This window comes from Epinephelus moara, chromosome 23 (assembly GCF_006386435.1).
Source record: "Epinephelus moara isolate mb chromosome 23, YSFRI_EMoa_1.0, whole genome shotgun sequence".
Classification (NCBI taxonomy): domain Eukaryota; kingdom Metazoa; phylum Chordata; class Actinopteri; order Perciformes; family Serranidae; genus Epinephelus; species Epinephelus moara.
Genome location: NC_065528.1, coordinates 18,140,894 through 18,163,343, shown reverse-complemented (window position 1 = coordinate 18,163,343; position 22,450 = coordinate 18,140,894). Strand labels below are relative to the sequence as shown.

General features: G+C 42.6%; 1 protein-coding gene and 1 non-coding gene across 2 annotated transcripts; one reads left to right on the top strand and one right to left on the bottom strand.

Annotated features, from left to right (window-relative positions):
- Nucleotides 1–632: 632 nt before the first annotated feature.
- trnae-uuc (transfer RNA glutamic acid (anticodon UUC)) lies at nt 633–704 on the bottom strand. Its single transcript has one exon. It is a non-coding gene; the product is annotated as a tRNA-Glu (tRNA).
- Nucleotides 705–4,699: 3,995 nt separating this feature from the next.
- mapk11 (mitogen-activated protein kinase 11) lies at nt 4,700–22,047 on the top strand. Its single transcript, XM_050036162.1, has 12 exons — nt 4,700–4,982; nt 14,528–14,657; nt 14,770–14,828; nt 15,059–15,170; nt 16,557–16,586; nt 17,892–17,939; nt 18,029–18,143; nt 18,232–18,303; nt 19,280–19,359; nt 19,586–19,664; nt 19,858–20,031; nt 21,178–22,047. The coding sequence occupies exons 1-12, from the start codon at nt 4,870–4,872 to the stop codon at nt 21,249–21,251; spliced, it is 1,086 nt and encodes a 361-aa protein (XP_049892119.1). The 5' UTR covers nt 4,700–4,869; the 3' UTR covers nt 21,252–22,047.
- Nucleotides 22,048–22,450: the final 403 nt, after the last annotated feature.

Sequence of the window (22,450 nt, the reverse complement as noted above, 5' to 3'; positions counted from 1 at the left end):
GAACACTTTTATTCTAACATATATGACTTAACTATCTCCTAGTGCTCTTCTTAGCAGCAATTGAAAACACTGAATACTAAACACTGGTAGCCAAAACTGATTATAAACTATGCAAAAACTGTTAGAAAAGGTTTGGTACTTACAAATAGCTGCATGCACACACAACAGCAACAAGCAGCTTCTTAAAATCCCAAATGCTTCAACTGCAGAAACTGAGCAACTAAAAGTGCTCTCCCCTGCTCCTTCAACACCTGCTCCTTAGCCACCTCACAACGCTACCTCAGTCCTGGAAAGGCTCCAACCTGATTGGTAGTCACTGCCCATATTAGAGTGACAAAGGCCAATGAATGTGCATCTCAGCCAATCCAGAAGCCTTTTCCACAAAGATCCTGATACTGAACGCAGGCTGTATTGGAGAAAATGCTGAATCCTAGACACTAGAGGAGCGACGACAACAATGAGTTATGACACAAACACTTCTTCAACTAAGTGTCCCGAGACTACTACTTGATTGGGAATTGAACCCAGGCTGTAGTGGTGAGTGCTGAATCCCAGCCACTAGAGCAGCAGGGAAGCATAGCAAACAGAAAGGATGATGACACAAAGATGTAGAGTTGGATTTCCCTTCAGCATTCCCTGACTGGGAATTGAACCCAGACCGCAGCAGTGAAAGCACTGAATCCTAGCCACTAAACCATCAGGGAACCATGACAATCAGGAAGGATGACACAAAGGTAAATCAAGCATTTAGGATCCTGTCCCAAAATTGGTTTGTTTCTATAAAGTACAGGGGTCAAGTGTCTCCTCAGCATTCCCTGACTGGGAATCGAACCCAGGCAGCAGCGGTGAAAGTGCTGAATCCTAGCCACTAAACCATCAGGGAACCATGACAATCAGGAAGGATGACATGAAGGTAAATCAAGCATTTAAGATCCTGTCCCAAAATTGGTTTGTTCATATAAAGTACAGGGGTCAAGTGTCTCCTCAGCATTCCCTGACTGGGAATCGAACCCAAGCAGCGGCGGTTAAAGTGCCGAATCCTAGTCGCTAGACCAGGGGTAGGCAACCTGAGGCTCAGGAGCCACATGTGGCTCTTTAGCACCTCTCCAGTGGCTCCTTGACAAAAAAAAAAATACATGGAAATGAGTAATGTTCTTGTTTTTTAACATTTTATTTTTTATATATCAGTGTTGTAGGCCTAAAGAAATTCCTGCATTCTCCAATTGTGAAACTGTGAAGCCTCCAAACCAAATGAAAATAACTAAAATGCGCGTAACACATCTACTGCCTGACACATTTGCCTTGAAATTGTGCCAATCCTCCACAGCAGAGGCTCGTCTTGAGTCCTCCTAGCTGGTTAGCTATGGATGCCAGATCAAAAAAGTAAAGGTCTCAGACTAAGATAGAGAATTAACTAGTGTGCGGACAGATTTGTTTGCTTCCACCGCCAGCTCTGCAAAGATAAAGTACCAAATAATCATGAACAGTGCCCTGTAGAGTCGCCGCCTTGTGGTAAGACATGAATGAATGATCATTTAGACTATTAGTATAGACTAATTTAGACTTAATAGGCCTTTTTACCTTCATTAAAAGTCTCAAATATATTCTGTGGCTCCACACAGATTTTTGAAAATTATTTTTGGTCAAAAATGGCTCTTATGATAGTAAAGGTTGCCGACCCCTGCACTAGACCATCAGGGAACCATGACAATCAGGAAGGATAACACGAAGGTAAATCAAGCATTTAGGATCCTGTCCCAAAATTGGTTTGTTCATAGAAAGTACAGGGGTTAAGTGTCTCCTCAGCATTCCCTGACTGGGAATCAAACCCGGACCACAGCAGTATAAGTGCTGAATCCTAGCCACTAAACCATCAGGGAACCATGACAATCAGGAAGGATGACATGAAGGTAAATCAAGCATTTAGGATCCTGTCCCAAAATTGGGTTGTTTCTATAAAGTACAGGGGTCAAGTGTCTCCTCAGCATTCTCTGACCTGCAGCCTTCCATCAGCTCCCAAGTCACATCATGCCAATGGGTTCAGTGAAGAGGCATTTGTTTGTCAAACCATCAGTATCAGGATCTTTTCTGACAACTCAGATGATCACACCTGCAGGACAAACTGTATGTCTAGTACTCGCAGTACTGTCACTAATTCAGAGCACCAAATCAGTGTGCTTACCACCACAGTGGAACCTGGAGCCACTCCAAAGAGGCCATATGGACATACTGTAGAAGCTAATACATGTAAAAAGTGTAGCCAGTTTCCTACTGCTGACACTGGACAGATTTCAATGTCGAGGCGGGGAACATACGTCTCTCAATATTTAGAACATAGACCTTGCAGAGGCACAGGTACAGGAGGTACTAGCAGAGGACTATTATTATGACAAAATTAAAGACAATGAAAGGATACATTGATGCAGAAAACGCAAATATTCATTGGAAAGTTGACTGGTGCTGCTTTTGACACCTCTCGCACTGGCACATGTCAACCACCAGATGACAGTAATGGGTTTATGTTAAGATATGTTTTGCATTCACCAGTGACAGATCCTCCTATAGGAAATGATATCTAAAGCTGATGCAACAGCTAAAGCAACACCCTGATTCAATGCTTACAGTCAGTCTGTGGAAGAGGTACCACCACTAATCCTAGCAATGCAGTTCACCTGAATGTGTTCTTCAGTGAGGGATCGTCACAGTCAGAACATGCAGTGAACTGTAGCTATGTGGACAGCATTGGAGTAAGAGAAAATAAAAAGGCAAAAGCCATCTGTGATGTTGATGATGATTTTTTAAAAACAGTTGATGATTAGTTAAAAAATAAAAATAGTCTGCATTAAATCCACCCCCAACCCTTATCACACCCTACAACCACACAAAGGCAGCAACAAGCAAACAAATAAATAGGCATTATAGACACATAGGAAGGTTACAAGAGGCAATGTACAGAGACTTCTGAAGGAGATTTAGGAAACCCCTGTAATATGGAAAATTATAGAGTAGGTCCAATGTACTTTAAGTAAGGGTCTCAGACTTTATAAAATAATATCACCACCCAGGAGACTGAGTAAGAGGGACATAGGGTCTAATTTGAACACCAGATATAACACACACTTCATCCACAATACTCGACTAATAGCTTTGTAGCTTCACACATGGCCAAAACAGTGAATGTAGCTTCCAGACTCAGAGTTACACTTAAAGCAGAGAGAAGAAATATTAGCCTCCATTTTGTTTTTGAGAGCAGGTGTTATATATGTGCGATGTACATCTCTGAACTGATGATAATTCAATAGCAGGGATCTACATCTACATCTGCCATTCCAGGTCGTAAATAGTGATGCCCAAAGTCTCTTTCCGAGGTTTGCTTAGCAGCTCGGTGATTAATGCGTTTCATAAGCCCCGTTTCCACCGAGCGGTACGGTATAGTTCAGTTTTGCATGCTTTATTTTCCGTTTCCACTGTGAGAAGTTGTGGATGGTACCAATGGGACCATTCCGTACTGTCCCCATTTTTGGTCGCCCCCTCTGTTGGGGTACCTAGCACACAGATCTGGTACTAAAAGGTGGAGCTGTGAACACTGCAGTCTGCTTGGTCAGTAGAGGACGGTCACTCTGCTCAGGGCTGAGTTGTGGCTGGTTTTGAGGCTCCTCTGCTCAGGGCTGAGTTGTGGCTGGTTTTGAGGCTCATGTAACCACTGTTCATACCATGGAGAGAGTTTTATTAGTAAACTGTAACTATAAAATGAAAGGATGTCTTGCAACAGCTGGAGTCTGAGAAAAAATAACTTCATTCACTGGGCCGACTGCTGGTGACTTTTAAGGTGGAACGTTAACTTGTAATGTTACTTGATGCATGAGTTGATGACGTGAATCCATGAGCACACCTTAAATTTCTCTGTGACAACTTTGACCATTCCATTTGTTTTTATATGACATACACTTTCAGTAATGAGTGGATCTTCAAGTGTTTATATATTTTAATATGGGCCGGATTATATGTACTGCATATATATCCCAATTCTCACTTGGAGAAAAAAAAAGCATTGCAGAGCATAGTTCCTGTGGGCTCCGGCAACACTAAACCCCTGAGCTTGCCTTGGAAGGACTAAATGCACAAACCCACTATTTTAGATATCCCATGGAGAGAGACTCTCACTGCAGCCTGTTTTATTTTGTTCTGGAAATGTCAGAGTGCAGCCTCATTCTGTGTATGATAAATGAGGTGAAATGTGAAACCCTAGGGTCTAGATACCATGTCTGAAGGGTTACTTTTGGTTCTAAATAAAGGTACCATACCGAAAGTGTTTGGTGGGGGCTTTAGATACCTATGAAGACAACGCCCTTACCACATGTGAAATGGTATTGATTATTAATGTGGTATCTTTAGTAATGAAGTGTCTAATTTGTAAATATCTAATATAAAAACTCACAGTTTAGTAAGCCATGTTGCTGCTGTAGCTGCTGAGAGGATTAATAGTGTGTGTGCTGTCATTTCCAGAACAGTATTTCATCAATTTATTCAAGTTACATATTGCAAAACAATTCAGCCTATGACAATTTATCATATCACATCTGTGTTATCTTTCTTATTAATAACAGTTAATGATATCAACTTTTTGGACGTGCAGCCACAAGGAGGGGGTGGGTGTTGTAGGAGGGAGGGAGGGAGGCAGACAGAGAGGGAGGCTGTCACTGCTCGGCTCTCTGTGTGCAACAGCAGCTCAGCTCAGGCAGCAGACGGCGGCCCGCGCCTCCGGTCCCTTCTACCGTTTTCCTCCGTTAATTCCTATTCCCCCGCTTCTCTTGTTTTTGATCACTCCCTTTTTTTTTTTATTCCTGTAGCCGGCTCGGAGTCGGAGACATGTCTGCCAGACCAGGGTTTTACCGGCAGGAGCTGAACAAGACTGTGTGGGAGGTTCCGGAGCGGTACCAGAACCTGACGCCGGTGGGCTCCGGTGCCTACGGCTCGGTGTGGTGAGTGCTTGTGTGTGTCGGTGTATGTGTATGTGTATGTGTATGTGCAGGGCTGGCAGAGGGGCGAGGCTGCACGGCCACAATATTTACCGTATGTTGCTCATGATGCATCAGCATAGCGATGCGGACGTGTCGGGATGAAGCAGTCTGTGGAAATGATTGTTTAGGGGTTTTATTGTTGTCATTGTTATTATAACCGGCTTATTATTATCATCCTATTGCCTTTGTCGCTCCTGGATCAATATTGTAAAAAAATATATATCATAATAATATTATTTTTATGTTTAAATATGCAGATTAATGTTATTTCTTTATGTGTCAGGCATATAGAAAGACTCAGCAGCTGTTTTTACCCCCCAGCTCACTGTCTGCTGTCCTATAGAGGGGGATCAAAGAATGAGACAGCATCAGCACAGGAATTTCCTAAATAACCCCCCATACACACACACACACACACACACACACACACACACCAGTCTCACAGGAGCAACTCTGCAGAGGCTGGTGTAGTGGGACCCTAAACGGGAGAGCCTGGGCCCAGCTGTGCATAACACAATGCAGGTCTGACACCTTGCAGCCATCAGCAGCAGCATGCATTACCATCATTTAGCATATATAACACACACACCTGCACACCCCCCCCTCCTTCCCTGTACGCCCCTCTGATGCAGACATTCCAATCTTGCAACATGCTTTAAATTTGGACCAATTTCATATCAGCTGGTGGGATCACGTTGCCATGGCGATGTGTCATGGTGATAACCACCTCCAATAGTCGATGCTAATTAAGCTGAAATAGCAGGCTGACGTTACCTAAGGAAATGTGGAGCAAAGGGTTTTCATGTTTAATTGTGGAGACAGGACTAACGCGTTAAAGCTTTTCGACACAACATTGCACGTTGGCAGCTCCCTGACGGCGGCGAGAAGTAACTGAAGTGGTGTAAAAATCTTCCACAGAGATTTGATTGATCCTGGCAGATGGGCTGAACACTGACAGGACCAAACAGTTTATAAGAAGCTTTGTAGATGTAAAATAAAGTCTCCCTCATCCTCTCACCTGCACAGTAATTTCAGTCTTAACCCACTGAGGACACTCCAGACTCAAGCATATGTCCATTCAGTCTGGACCACAGTGAGGAGAATCTAAATTTGAGGGCTGGCTTTGCTCTACTGCATGTTCCAAAACCCTGCAAGTCCAAATCCTGTGATGCTTTGTACCAGGAGGATGAGAGAGGCGGAAGATTTAACGTCAGTGAGTCCAACTTTCCCCAGATGGAGCACTCACTCTCTGCTGTTTAGGGGACAGTCTGGAATTGGCTGTAAAGTTTTGATTCATTGGTTTATGTTGTGTGTGTGTTGGGCAAAGAAGTATCCCTAGCTGACACTTAAAATTTGGGCCACGAGGCTGACTTTACTGCATCTCATTCTCACTTTGTCAGACCTTTGTTATCTCAGAAATATAGACGAGTGGCTTTTGTGTAGGATATGGTAACTCTGCTGCCACCCTCCTGGGATATCATCAAGGATTGTGTCGGCAAGAAAATAATATGGAGCTCATATGTTGTCGTGTTCAGCCACACCCCTCGTTTCCATCGCCTGCATCCTCAGAAACGAGGCTTCATCCCGACAGCCGACTTCCGGTCAAGTCAGGTGTTAATTAAGACACTGTCTGAATGTGCTTGTCTGGAGCTCCACTTTATGGCTCAGGCTCCCACAGGAGTATTTTGTGCATAAACATCTTGCCTATATTGCAGATTTGAAGCTCAGAATAGCACAATAGTAAAAATGTCCAGAGCTGAGTGATGACTTTGCTTTCAGCTGTTTCATTCACCCTCAGGAAGATTAGATGCACATGGGCATTTTTTGAAGCAGGAACCAGCCAAGGTTAAGGTTTTCATTCTCATTTTCGTCACACATGCTTCAAATTCACGTGCAGGGTTATGAAGGCATCCATTTAATGCCACATGAGGCTCGTCTTTGTTGACAGAAAATAATGTTGCTCTGAGCAAGCATTCACACATTTGCTGCTTGTGATCTCTAAAGGTTCAGTCGGTTTGTGTAAACATGGAAATCCCAATGCCTGATCTTTGTAATGAAATTCTCATCACCATCTATTGCTGTGAATAGCCATTTCTAGAACCTCTCTGATTTCGTAATAGGATTATGATGGGACAATTTTCCTGAGAGTGGAGTCATGATAAGATTAGTGAGTGGAGTCTCTTTATTCCCCCCTTGATGGCAAATTAGTGTCAGGTTGGGAGTGATATACAACCCAACAGTGACCAGTATATTAGCCCTAGTACCTCGTAATCAGCACCACCCGTCATGTCCAAAAGGAGGTCATCTCAACAGATTTGAAACTGTTTTGTTACAATATTTTTTCATACAATTGACCTGTCAGTGTTGTTAGTTTCTGCTTTTTTTTCCAAATGAATTGAGCTACTGAGCTTTTAATTTAGCTGTTGTAAGGCTACGTCCACACTGCTACGTTTTCATTTTAAAATGCATAACTATTGCTACATTTATCCCTAGCGTCCACACTACTCCAGTCATTTGGAAGCCCTAAAACAGAGAAAATGATGTTGACCCATTTAGAAAACTGCGGGGTTGCGTTTTAGTCTAGACAGGTGGAAACCGAGACGAGAGAGGCAGGGTACACCCTGGACAAGTTGCCAGATTGTCACAGGGCTGACACATAGAGACAGACAACCATTCACACTCACATTCACACCTACGGGCAATTTAGAGTCACCAATCAACCTGCATGTCTTTGGACTGTGGGAAGAAGCCGGAGTATCCGGAGAAAACTCACACTGACACAGGGAGAACATGGAAACTCCACCCCAAGGTTCATTGAACTAGGAACCCTCAGTCATGATTTGACAAGCCAAAATATCATAGCTAAGTCTACAATTCCTTTACCAATTCCATAGCTTCCTCCAGTGATTGATATTGCACCTGATACCGCTCTATGTTGCCAACGACCCCCAATCTGGTTTCTCAAGGCGTTGACCACCTAACACCTCCACCAACATCACATTGTTTCAGTCTTTCCCAGTGAAGATGTCCTAACCGCCATTCCTAGCCTCCCTTAGGGCTCGATAGGCTGCCTGAATATTATCGTTGTTTGTAGTGTATCTGGACACTTTTTCACGCTCCATCTGCCAGAGTTTGCTTGCTCTATGTTCAGAGGAGGTGTCATCCTCTTGTTACTTTCATTAACAGTTCCATCTCATCATAAATCCAAGCAAAGAGATCTCTGATCTTATTTTTGTCATCTTTGTGGTATTATTTGTAACTAAGCAACCAGCTGCAGAGTAGACAGCCTGCTTCCTGTTTACATCGACATACCCAATGTACATGGATGGTCATTTGATATGTGTTTTCAGCCATGTTAGTATAGGTGGAGATTATTGCTGAAATGGTGCTCAAACACTGCCGCACAGGAAGTGATGTGTTTCATGTGTCTGGTTTGTTTGGAATCATCAAAAGAGCTTGAAGTGGTAGACTCGGATTAAGGGATTAGCAGGTATTTTTCCCCTCCTGTTTTATACACTGCTCATTTTAAGCTGTTATAGTTCTCAAGGCATCATCTGGAGAGCGCATAGGTTTAAAAGATGAAACTGGTGAAATGCCTCGACTTTCTTAAATTATACACGCACAGACACAAAGACATTCCTCCACACACCACCCAGCATTGCCCCGCATTGTTAATGTTGATCTCTAGCCATTGTTAGTCAGTGACTTTCTCATGGTAAGACTTGATTAGAAAATGGCTGGGGGGATGGGGCTTCAGAAGACGACATATGTATGCGTGTCATGATGGGGGGTTAGGATAGTCCCACCTCTTGAGATGCACAGTAAAACAACTCTCATCATTTATCTTAAATAGCAGCTTGTTCTCTCGGTGAACCCTCTTGAGACTGCACGCCTGAGGTCAAGGATCTGACAAGCTCATATAATCCTTTGTAGCTAAAGATGAAGAACTCATACCCCCATCGCCCGTGGGAGAAGGAGAACCAAAAGACAGACACTGAGCTTCGAAAGAGAATAGTACAGTAGGTGTAAGGGAGGATATTAGATAGTAAGGAAGCAGGGATTTTAGACACAAGAGAGCGAAGCATCGGAAACACAGAGCTCGTCTAAGAATTTAACACGCAGGGCTTCTTGAATTTTGATAAGTCATGAGACAAAAAGTTCGTAGGACTGTCATATCCCCAGTCTAATCCAGACTCATTGTCTTCTCAGCCTCCCCGCTGTCAAACCCTAATCCCATTGAATATTCTCTCCCGTGCTTCTTGAGTCAAAAAGTGGGCCAATTTCAGTCCGGTCGAGACTGAACATCAAGTGAGAATATGCACAAAGCTGATGAAGGCTGCTTTCATCTCATGTCCCCATATGTAACATCTGTTCAGTAAAGCAGGACTTTGGCATGAAGCCTCTCATTTGGATGCGGATGAATAAAACATGGCTGCTTTATTTTCTCCTGTCAAAACTGTTATGTCTGCGCTTGTTAGATTGTCGATTGGAAATATATTAAGTCGTGCAGAAAACGAGATTGGGGTTGTGATTTGTTGCTGATCTTGTTTGGGTGGGTGGGAGTTATCATGTGACTGCAGCGCAGTTTAAATGAGACAGAGGCGTGCGGGCTGTAATGATAGAGTGTGTGTGTGTGTGTGTGTGTGTGTGTATCTGGGGGTGTAGTATGGCTTGGCAATTTAGTATTACATCGATATCGTGATATGAGACGAATATTGTGTTAGATTTTGTTTCTTGTAATATTGTAAGTTTTGTCTTATTCTGGTTTTAAAGGCTGCATTACAGTAAGGTGATGTATTTCTAACCTGGGAACCAGATGAATGTGTGAGCTCATGTTTCATTTGCTCTTGCAGCTGCATCTTGTCCGCCTCTCGTTCAAATAGATTTCTACTCGATTCTGGGCAGGACAGTTGTAACTGTTTATTCAATATGGGGCGGGCTTGATACGATGATTGACAGCAACTTCACTCATCTTAGCTACATCCAGGACAATGGACCAGGCTCACAAAACTTAGATCAAACTGTCAGCTGTCACTGTTCTTTACTACATTGCCTATAATTCTCATCTCAGATGTTTTCAGAAACATTTTAGTGCAGGCCACTGTTTGGCTGTAATTTGAGAAAGTTTGTGACCAAGCCACCATTTTTGTCCTGCTTGAAAATAGACCAAGCAATGGTCAAAAAATATTGATATTTGATTTTCTCCACATTGCCCAGCCCTTGGGTGGGGTGCTTGAAAAATATTTTGAGATTCTGGGATATACGTAAATTCGCTTTCTTGCAGAGACTCTCATATCTGTCTGTTTAGTACTGAAATCAAAGCAGACAGTGAGTTAGCATAGTTTAGCATAATGACCAATGACGGAATCAGTTAGCTTGTACAAAGGTAACAAAATCTGAGGAAGTTACTGTGTCTGGCCAAGAAATAGTCCCCCATGGAACCTTGTATAGAACAACAAACTCTAATTGTCATACATCTTGTTTTCATAAATGAAACAAAGTTTAATTAGTTAGCATTAGAGGCAGATTTAGCTATTTTCGAACCATAGACTGTATGAAAATAACAGATATAGCCACCATTATGTCACTCATAGGTTTGTGGACTCCGTTTTGAAGGCTTGAGTTTTGCATTTTGGCCGTCGCCATCTTGGATTTTTGCAGACAGAAGTGACCCTATTTGGATGAGAGGGTTGAGCTGTCGAGGAGCAAGGGGTCGATCTGAATGAGAGCCCAGGGTGACCCCTGGCAACACTTTTAGCCTTAATAACATTTAAACGGGCGAATTATACAAAAATTCAGCCCCTTACAGTTGTCATGGAAGGCGAAATTAGCTATAGAGACCAAATCTGTTTTTGTACCAGGCTGTAAACATGTTTATTTCTGAACATTTTAGCATGGGGGTATATGGGGACAGCCTCAAGTGGCCGGCAGTTTTTGGCACTTCTGCGTTAGCTTAATTTTTCAGCCCTGGACGTTGCCGCTCGTTGGGGACAGAGGTATCTGTTCCCTGTTTCCAGTCTTTACGCTACGCTAAGCTAAGCTAAGCTATCTGGAACTTAGCTGTAGCTTCATCATCAGCATACAGACATATGAGCGGTATCTTCACAACAAATCATATTTCTGCAAAAAACTATTGCAGTGAAATGCAAAACACTGGATGTAACAAACAAACCCTGCGGTCAATTATCTGTAGAACAAATTAACCTCTCTGCATTCTCAAGAGTCAGTACCCTCCCCCCCGTTTAAATATATGCAAATTACATAGCTTGTCCTCTTGATCTAAGCTGAATGAACCACAACAAATGATAAGATCAAAAAATATACACAGAACAGTTTCCTGTGTGGATAAATAGTGTATTTGAATCATCTCACATCTATTAGCTTCCCCTTCCCCCTCTTCCTTTCTGAAACTGGCATCGCATTAAGAGCTCGGATATAAAAAAAAAATACTGAGACAAAAGAAGAGGAGAGAAATCGATGCCTTGGCTGAGCTGTGTGTGCTGACAGCAGTGCAGTCAGACCCATGTATGGAAGATGGCAGGGAGGAAGGTATGTGTGAGGCAGCGAGGCCTGCTTCATGTCAGAAATGGAGGAGACTGGCTGCTGTCCCGGCTTAAGCCCGGCGGGGACATCCGGTCAGGCAGCAGGTGATTACAAGACACATGGATGCACACAGCCGTGCAAGAGTGTAGTTTACTCAGGCATATGAGCATTACAGGTCACCATGAAACGATACAGTAATATTTACAGTGGAGAAAACAGGAGACACGCATCATTTGGTGGCACTTCGACTCTTAACCTTATCAAAGTGACCATGTACTACATCCTGTTCCTGCTGTGAGTTGGGATAGTGCAGGCTTTCTTTTAAAAGGAAACTGAGGGTTAGGTTGATGGGTTCTTTCTAGAGCTTTCTGCAACTGCACTGTCACTGAGCTTCATTCAGGGAGAAATCCATAGCTGTAAGAGTCAGTTACTACGCCCACATAACAGATCTGAGAGCAATCAGGTGTGGCAAAAAGGCACTATATTTCATTCAGTATACAGTGTCACTGTCTCCACCCTTGTCTAAAACCGACTGAAGACCACAGATCAAGTGTTACTGCATAAACTTAGTCTGTGGTCTCTCCAAAAGTACAGCTCGTTACTGAGAAATTCCTGAAATGACACATTCAGTCATTCAGAAGAACTTCAAGTTTAAGCAAGAGGGGATTTTCCCTTTAACTAATGGTATGTGCCACATAATGACCAGTGTCACACATACATGTAAGTGTAAACCGTCTTCTCAGTGTCCTCTGTTACTCCGCGTTCTTAAGTCAGTGTTTCACTTCTTGCTTCTCTGCTCTATTTCTGCAGCGCTGCGCAGTATTTCACAATTCTCACCCGTTTCCTTCCTGTTTGTCTGTTCCTCTCTCTGTTGTTGGCTGTATTAATACTACTGCAAGTGTTGAAAAGCTGGCGGGACTGAAAAGACATTGGCACCACAAAGGCAGCAGCGTCAGAAGCTGCAGGGCTCAGCGTTCGATACGCGGGATGACATTTACATTTCAAAAGAGTCGGATGAAATAAACCACCGCACTTTTACAATATCCAGCATCCTCAATTGTCTTGTTTCGCCACATCCTCTTTCACCCGCTGCCTCTGTCTCTGCATTAGCCTGTCTGTCTGCAGTCTGTCTGTCTGTCTCTTTCTCTGCTCTCAATCATTTATTTTTAATATACAGACATAATCTCAGTATCATAAGCTAATATTAACACCTTACTAACAAACGCCACGCCACATGTACAGTATGAAACTAGTTTTATTTGTGATAACTGGAGGTTTATGGAAAGATGGGGTGAGGGTCGAGTTCAATGGGATGATGGGGGTCGAGTGAAGGGATGAAAAGGAGGGGTCTGTTGCCAGGGAATGAATGAATGAATGAATGCTAGTGGCCAGTCCACCAGAGAGGAGAAGAACGGGGTTTGAAGGGATGGGGGTTGTGAACACTGAGACAAAAGAGAGACATGGTTTGAAACACCTATAGGTCTGAGCAGGTGACTGAATGAATGAGGAACAGGTAGTTAAGTTGGAAAGGTGCAGGTGATTAAATTAGTGGGACAGAGAGGTGTGGTCTTGTTCTTGAACCTTAGTTATAATAACATAATGAATCAAGCCAAGTGCTATCTAGTTTTGTTATATTAGTCATATCTAAAGTCCGGCCCAGGGACCAATTGTGGCCTGCAGACCGATTTTAGATGCATTTTTTTTTGTTCACCTCATAATGGCAGGACAATTGTACAGTTTGTAGACATGCACAAAGTAGGAACTACGCAGGGGGAACTATTGTGTTTTCATAAACAAGTAAACAAACAATTACCTAACACCTGATATTTCCTGTTTAGTAGCAGACATGGCCACAGCAAAGAGTAAAGTCAAGAGCGAGGGACGTTGCTTTCAGTTAAAGGTTGAATACTTTTTTACTTAAAGATGAAACAGTTGTGTTTGTGTCATTTAAATGTGATTTTTTTAATAACACATATGATACAAAAAGCAGCTGGCCTCCAGGTATTTTCACATTAGCCCTTTCACACAGAGATTGCGCTACAGGATCGCTATAAAGTCGCTTCTCTACGCCACTTTTGCATTTTTACACAGAACCAAACAACAGCAGCATCATTGCGCTCTAGTGTGTGATTAATACAACAGTGCTGGCCTCTAGTGTGACATGAAACATATGCGTCGGCAGCTCTTTCTAAACAATAATGACGGCATAACATCGCAATAACAATCATTTACTATCTCTGTTATGTAGCGGCTGATTTTGTTCTCTGCTTGGAGGGAAGGAGCTCCTCTATCTCATTGTTTTTCCTATTATCTTACATTTTTGGCCACTGTTCGTCTTCGAGTTAGCTGCTAACTGCTTCTTCTTAAATCTCCTGAGGTGGGTCCCATGCATAACGCGTTGTCAAAACCTTACACCCATGCCGCCCATGATCCTGTCCTGCCGGCTGTCCAGTTTATACAGACAACATTTTGGCGCTGTTACTACCTCCATTCATGGCTTAGAGGCAAGACAACTCTTTCCCCTCTATTCTGCAATTGCACCTTTTAAACACAACGGACATTACCACCTTGAATGAGCAGTGTAAAAGGGGCTTTTATCTAATTTGGACCCCATTCAAAAATGTTTGGACACTCCTGTGTTATGTTAAAGAGAGGATAGACACGGTATGCTAAGCTAAGCTACCTGTCACCTGGCTGTAGCTTCATAGTTAAGGGACAGAAATAAGTGGTGTAAGTCTTATTTAACTCTTGGCTGGAATATAAATAAGCGAATTTCTCAAAACTGCAAACTGTTACTTTAAAATGGTATCAGTCAAATATTTTATTTTTTTTCCCCTGATAGTTGAATTTATATTTTTATAGCTACTCACAACAATGATGCTGAATACAGTAACAACTACTCAGGTATGTTGAAATACACTTACAGCATGTTTTTAATATTTATTTCTCTGTTTTTTCTCCAGTTCGGCGTATGACGTCGTCCTGCGGCAGAAGGTTGCGGTGAAGAAACTGTCCCGGCCCTTTCAGTCTCTGATCCACAGCCGCCGCTCGTACCGGGAACTCAGGCTGCTCAAGCACATGAAACATGAGAATGTTAGTGCTCCTCACGAAAATACCCAGAGTCAGACAGACAGTCGCAGCTCTCTGCATGTTTCCGGCCTGTTATTGATCAGCTCTGCCTCTCTGTGTCTCTGTGTCTCTGCAGGTAATCGGGCTACTGGATGTCTTCACACCTGCTGCAACATTAGAGGACTTCAATGAACTGTAAATCCGTCATCCCTTTATGTTTACTACACGCTATACAGCTGTCCACCTTTCACCAGAGACGCAATCATTCTGTTATTAGAGGGCAGGGTGGTGTTGGTGGAGGCGATCCTAGAGTATTATAGGCTTGTCGAGATGTCTTATGGTTGCCATGGCAGCATCACTATATTCTCCTCCAACTGAGACCTCCCCAACCCCCTCATTCACCCATACACTCTCCCCTTTTCCAGCTACCTGGTGACTAACCTGATGGGCGCAGACCTCAATAACATTGTGAAATTTCAGAGGTTGTCAGACGAGCACGTGCAGTTCTTAATTTACCAGCTTCTCCGCGGCCTCAAGGTAATTTACCGCAGCATGATGCACCTGCTGCATGGCATACATACATAATATATGAGTTAGCATGCAGATAGTATAGCAGTGATTCCCAACTGTTTTTGTTTGATGTACCCTGACAGCCCTGACCATCTGTCATGTTCCTCATGTGTTCATTTGGACTGATTTGAAACTGGATGTTACTGAACATCATAGGGGATTATAAGGGAATATTGTTACAATTTATTTTTAATACCATTGAACTGTCAATGTTTAGGTTGCAACAGTCAAGTTTTACCTTTATAGTACCAAGTTGGAGTGGCATAAATTGCTAATTTAAACAACTTATCCATCACATTTATTGTTCTAGGTCCCAGGTTGTCAAATACTGATGCCAAAGGTACCCATTAGCATTTCTATGAGATGCACCAGACTTCAACTAACTCCAGTGTCGCTCAGAGCGCCTGATGTAGTATAAAGATTGAGAAAGTTTTAAAAGAAATTACATCAATTTGCTCAGGGTTCAAATGTTTAAATACTTGCGAAAGGCGACTGAAAGCATCACAAGAAAAGTTATGTTGCTCCAGGTTTCCAAAGGTTAATGTATTGTTACTTACCTTACGTTCGTTTGTCACATACTGATGCCACTCGTTACAATTTTAAGTCAAAACATAATGTTTTTTTATAATTCCAACTAGTTTTGTTGCTAAACCTAACCACGACTGCTTGGTGACTTGGACCGCATTATGATTTTCACTAAACAGTCAGCTGTATCACACGCCAAAGGCACGGTATGGCGTTGGTGTTTGACAACCTGGGATGAAAACACATTGATCTTTTTGATCTATTCATTCTTTAGTATCAGCTAACTGTTCAGACTGCTATGCCAGCTTACTTATTAGTTTTCACACACTCTCAGTTGCAACATTGTTAAGGTGTTAGAGCTGACTTTATTTGTGGATATACATTTCTTAAAATTGTCATTTCTAGTGTTTAAATGTTTGTTGAGCTACAATCTTTCCATGTATCCCCTGGCAACTGCCGACTGCTGGTTGGGAATCACTGTGGTATACCGTGCTTAAAGTGAACGCAGCTTGTTAACAGTCTTTCTGTCCGACTTTGGACGCCACAGTCTGTGTTACACAAACACTTGCTGTATTTATATTGAGTTTGATATTCTGTTATTCTGTTGGATTCTGTCTAAAGCTTGCACACTCATATTGAATCAGTCCAGCAGCCGGTAGGGCCGGCTGTTCGGCCTTCACGGTTACCATGGGACAGACAAAAGCAGTCTCCCTTTAGGCAGGGGCTAATATGGTGAACTGCACTGTTGACCCCTGTCTCCCTTTATGTCCTCTCCCTTGTCTCTCTCCTCCCCCATCCTCCGGCCCCACCCCACCGCCTGTCGAACAGTACATCCATTCAGCCGGATTGATCCACAGAGTGAGTGCCTTCTCTTTGCCCCTCTTGTTATTTTGACCATCAAGTTTGGAAAAACATACCGTCACTTGCCTGGTGTGAAAGAAAAAGAAACCTCTTCACATACAGTTTCGCCCTTGTATTCCAACCAAAGTAGCTTTAAGGGTAAAAAGAATCTTGTTTTGACTCTTCATTGAAGATACGTGATGTTTATACTGAAGTCCAGCATGGCATGTTTTATATGGCTGCACCATTTATTCAACTAGAAATATTCTGCCTGCCTTATGGATAATTTAAAGTTTAAAAAAACAACTGTGGCCTTTATTTTAGAGCATGATTGAACAATTTGAATTCTAAATGCAAACACGAGGTTGTAGAAGAGCATCTGATCATGTCGGTGTACACTGAAACTTAAAATAGTGTTTCTTCAGGGTTGTTTAAGTTGGTCTGAATTGCGTTGCCTCGACAGAATTAATACTAAGCTACAAATAGGAGTTGATCAGATACCTGACTCAAAATACATTGTGCAGTAGCACCAAAAAGTACAGGAATGGCTATTTTAAATCACCAGTTAATACCAGTATTTTTGTTTGGTGCTCTTGAGATGAATCTCTATGAGTATGCTCTGTATACATTCAGTGAAAGTGGACATAAATGGATTACAAACGGAAGCTCAGTGGTCTGTATTTTAACATACACTGTAAAAAATAATGAACGATAGCCACAACCACTGTCCATTGAGTTTGGTTTTTTGGCCATAACCATCTTGGAGCCAGTAGTGACAATATTTGGATGAGAGAATGGAGCTAATAAACCCAAGCTGCTAGCTTGATTAGCACGGTGCATTCGCAGCTATGGTCAGGTGTAATAGAGCTAATGCTAATTTTTGCTAGCTGTTAAGACAAAATGCACTTACCAGAAAAACAGAAAATCTGATTCTTTAGGGGGTCTTTTCAACTAAACGTTGAACAAGAATTTTTCAGGCAAGCAAAATGTTACAATTAACTTTCATGAAGTGATAACACACTGAAATAGAAACAGACTTGTCGACGGTTGGCCCCCACCTGTCAACCAACGCTCTTAATAATACGTAACTTAAAGCCTTGATAACTGATAATAGCTACCGAGACCAAAGCCAATTTTTTGTACCAGGCTGTAAACATGTTTATTTCTGTTGTGAAGTTGGGCATCTTAACGTGGGGGTCCATGGGGATTGAGTTGCTCTTGGACGCAACTTGTGTTTTATATTCATATCCATCCCTCTCTCTGCATATACATGAGTCATAGTTCTCTCCTCTGTTGCTCTTTTGTCTGTTTTATCTTTCCCAGGACCTCAAGCCAAGTAATGTCGCAGTGAATGAGGACTGCGAGCTGAGGGTAAGACTGACCTTCACTCTAAAACTATAAACCCTTCACGCCAACTTATGAACTCCATCAGTTAAAAGACATGTCCTCCTGCCCTACAGATCCTTGACTTTGGATTGGCCAGACAAACAGATGACGAGATGACAGGGTATGTGGCGACTCGCTGGTATCGGGCGCCGGAGATCATGCTGAACTGGATGCACTACAATCAGAATGGTAACATCAAGCTATAGATATTTTATAAGCTTTTTTTTCTCAGATGCAAACTCATTAAATGATAAAACCTCTGGTGTTTCTGTTCCAGTTGATATTTGGTCAGTGGGATGCATTATGGGAGAGCTGCTGAAGGGAAAAGTCCTCTTTCCTGGAACTGACTGTATCCTTTATCACCATGGCGAGAGTCCACTGCAATCTGCATCTATTTTTTTCCTCCTCTTAGTTAGCATCAGTGCTCCATTACCTCTTTAAAGTGCCCTGTGGATGCAGAGCTCTTGTGGATTTGCATCACAATCCCAGGACTTTCTGAAGGGGAGGTGCATTAACAGAGAGAAGTGGGGATTGAATGGGAGCAATCACAAAAGGCTGAATTATCTAGGTTGTTGTATTCGGTGTCTAAAACAAAATTGATTTACTGATCTTTGTGTGTTGTGGGACGCTGGCTAGAAAAGAACCATCAGCAGTGATCAGCAAGGAGAGTGTCTGTCTTATGCCGGTCGAATACCAAATGACTTTTTAAGCAATTTCACTGTTGAAGACAAATTTCCAATGAAAATCACGAGAGTTTTACCTCAGTTGTTGAACACTTCAATTGTTTGGTGTAAGGTGGTCATAAAACTCAGTCCGAGCTAGTCGCCCGCATGTATACAATATTGATTTGATTATTAGATTAGATATTTTGGGCGGGGCAACACAATGGTTTGAGTTGAAGGTGTGAGAAAGAATAGTATCAGTAACATTGTTAACACTGTGCTACATTACAGAGAAATACAAAACCGTACTAATGATCCTTCATTAATATAGGCCTATATTTTATCTACAAGTGCACGTCACACACTGAGCGAGCCGCCTGTTAATGACGCTGTGGGCTAATGGGCATGTAGCTACTTCCATGTTTCAGATGATACGTCATGTTTGTAGTCGACCAATGAAGATGAGTTTACATATCACCTTGGGTTCGTCCTTCACCTTCTCAAAATGATCCCACACTTTGGATTTCCTGCCCGACATGTTAGTAACTAGCCTGTGGAATACTTGTATACTGTGTTTCAAAGTCTTACAGTGAATGGTAGGCATTAGTTGATTATATGTGATAAGATAATATGATGACGGCCCTTAACTCCTCCTCCACTAAGACATCGACCAGCTGAAGAGAATCATGGAGGTGGTTGGGACTCCGTCACCAGAGCTGTTAAAGAAGATCTGCTCTGAACATGTGAGCGAGGAGAAAATGAACAGAGTGATGGGGGAAAAGAATCTGTTCAGCACTCACTGTAATGTTGCTTATGCCGACGCAGTCAAGCTGCTCTAATTGATTAGTCATTCCAATGACAAGGCTGTTGATAGAGTAGTCAATATGTCTGAGTGTTGGGGTGATTGATCACTAACAAATCATCCACATTGTCACATGCCATTAGCTGAGGGCTGGTCTCTATTTACAGGCACAGAAGTACATCCAGTCTCTGCCCTACATGCCCCAGCAGGACCTGGAGAAGATCTTTAGAGGAGCAAATCCACTAGGTAGGTGATGCGCCGCAGATTGGATTACCAACTTCTTAAATTCAATTAAAAGGATTCGAGAGGCTGCAAAAGCTCAAGTTCTCCTTATTGCAAATGAGTAATTCAGTTACACAGGTTTGGCCCTTTGGGTTTAAACTGGTTTCCGGTCTGCTACCATATCCCTCTTTCAGCTCTCTGTTTCTGTCTCTGTTAGCTGTCGATCTACTGAAGCGTATGATGGTTCTGGACTGTGATGGGAGGATCTCGGCCAGCGAGGCTCTGTCCCACCCTTACTTCTCGCAGTACCACGATCCAGACGACGAGCCAGAGGCCCCGCCTTACGACCAAACAATTGAGAGTAAAGACCGAACTCTAGAAGAATGGAAAGGTACAGCAATCATGATTTAAAACACAAGTAATAAAAACATGAATACAGCTTCTGCATGGCATTTTAAAACGTCTAGATAATTGTCTACTTCTTAGTTTATTTCAAAATAATGCTCTCACTTCCTTTTACAAACAATTTTAAAAGGGCAGTTTCTAATGTGGGGAAGAGGAAGTTGCACAAATTGATGCCACTGAGCTGCAGAGCTTTTAAGACTGGCAAGAATCAGACAAAAGATCTGCACACTGTATTAAAAGCTCACAGCAGTTTTAATTGTACAAAGTTGCGACCTAACAGAGATCTTTTTTAGGCTTTGTCAAATCTACAGTTGCACAAATAGACACCACACAGCCAAAGGGAGCTTAGGGCTGCAGAGCTTTTAACACTGACTGGAGATTATGTAATGTGGAGTCTAGTTTGCATGGTTGTTGCAGAATGCCGACTACACTGTGAAAGTAACAGTTCAGATATTTAGAGATGCTTAATATGAATGTGATTACATTTTCACTTCAGATGGGAGTTGGATTGTAACAACCCCAAAACTGCTTTTATACATGCTGTAACAACTGGTAAACCAAGTGAGAGTGGACTCAAACGCACAACTCTGGAGACAGTTCGGGTAAAATAACAGTCTTTACTGGTCTAAAGGAAGGTTTGATACACAAAGGGACAATCAGCGGAGGCAAACAAATCCAATAGGGATGCGGCAGGCAGAGTCAATCAACAGGCTAACTCTAACTCCAAACTCCAGCAGCCCGGGCCCTTTGCTTGGTCCTTCCCTCGCAATTATACAGCTTTGTAAGAAAATTAGTTCCTGATTCGGACCAAAGCAAGACAACTCTGGGTCTGAAAGCACCCTAAAGAGAAATCTGGACCCCGTGGCTGGACCAGTTGGGTACCGTTTTCCCCGTTAAAATTTCAGGTATGAAGGTATGAGAAAATAGATGCTGCCCAAGTTTGATCAGCAACAGCCTATTCTGTCGTTTAGGTATAAGGACATGTTGGAATTTCTCTTAAGAATTTTATCCCATTTTGATTCGTTTTTTTCACCTTAAGCAAGTTTTAAATATTTCCTCTTCACATGGCTCAAACCTTTGTCAGCACTCCTAACATGTTTTCTTTTCCCTTATTTCTCCCGTGTGTGCACAGAGTTGGTATTCGAAGAGGTGAACAGCATCAGAGCATCTGGCAGCAAGACTGATAGCCTCCAGGTGGAGCAGTAAGCCTCTCTCTGCTCTGCCTCCACCTCCACCTCCACCTCCACCCTTAACCCTGAAGAAGGACCACACACTCAATGACTGGGAGAAAGACTGTGGCAAGCCAACCGATGAAAAAAAAAAACATTTCCTCTGCTCAGCGTGACTGTGTTTGATTCCCTGTCATGAGTTTATGTGGGCAGCAGGGCAGCAGGACGGACGGTCTCCACGGGATCAGATGCACATGTTGCAATTACAGGGAGCGATTTTAGAATTCGATAGAAGGAGCTTTCCAGTCCAGAAAGTTGCTTCCTCCTATGTTTCCACTCAGCGAGGTCAGAATGAGGAACCATTCGACGTGGCTGCGTCATACGAGGGAGCAACTTTATGGAGCTGAACTGCGTTTACAGACTAACAGAAACGTATCGAAGGAAGAAAAAAAAAACGCACACTAGGATTTCCAAAGCAACGTCAGAGTGCCGTCTGCTCCCTCATCATGACAAATGCCATAAGCAGTCAGTGCTTTCATATATGGAATTCATGTTTAAAGGCTTGCAGCGATGCCACCCTTGTCATGTCACAGAACAGCTTAGCGTTTAGCCTGCATACTACTGCATGATTTTTGTGCATTTTATTATTACAGAATATGATATTGTAGTATATAACCATTGAGACTGCTTATTGCATCTGCCACATACTGCTGTAAGAGCACCCTGAGGGTCAGAGAGAGGCATCACCAGGAAATGTGACCAACTTTTAACCTGCTTTATCTTTATAATTTCCGTGCAGTAAATATATATAATAATACAAAAGCAAACAAAAATGACTGTTCTTCCTTGGATGAGAGTCGACCTCTCCTGCTTACAGAGTAGTAAACACCAACTGTGCTATTAATTAGCAAGGTAATTAATATATGCCAAAGCTGGAGCAGAATGGCTGTGTCGCAGCTCTGTGTTTACAGTGCGGCCTCGCCTCTCATATACAGTTTCCGCTGATGGCTGATTTCTGATCACATGTCGGCGTTGGCAGCGCTCCATCAGGTTTCCATAGTCTTTTACAGTCCCCGTTTGTGTTTACAATAATTAAGATGTCGGGCATTTTGTAAGCTGTTCCCAGAAGGTGTGTAACCGTGCTGGTAGCTCCATCCACAGGTGAAACACTCCAGGCTGTCGATTCCTATAGAGCAGCCATATTTGGCTCGTTAGTGATATCCCATGTTTCCTCAT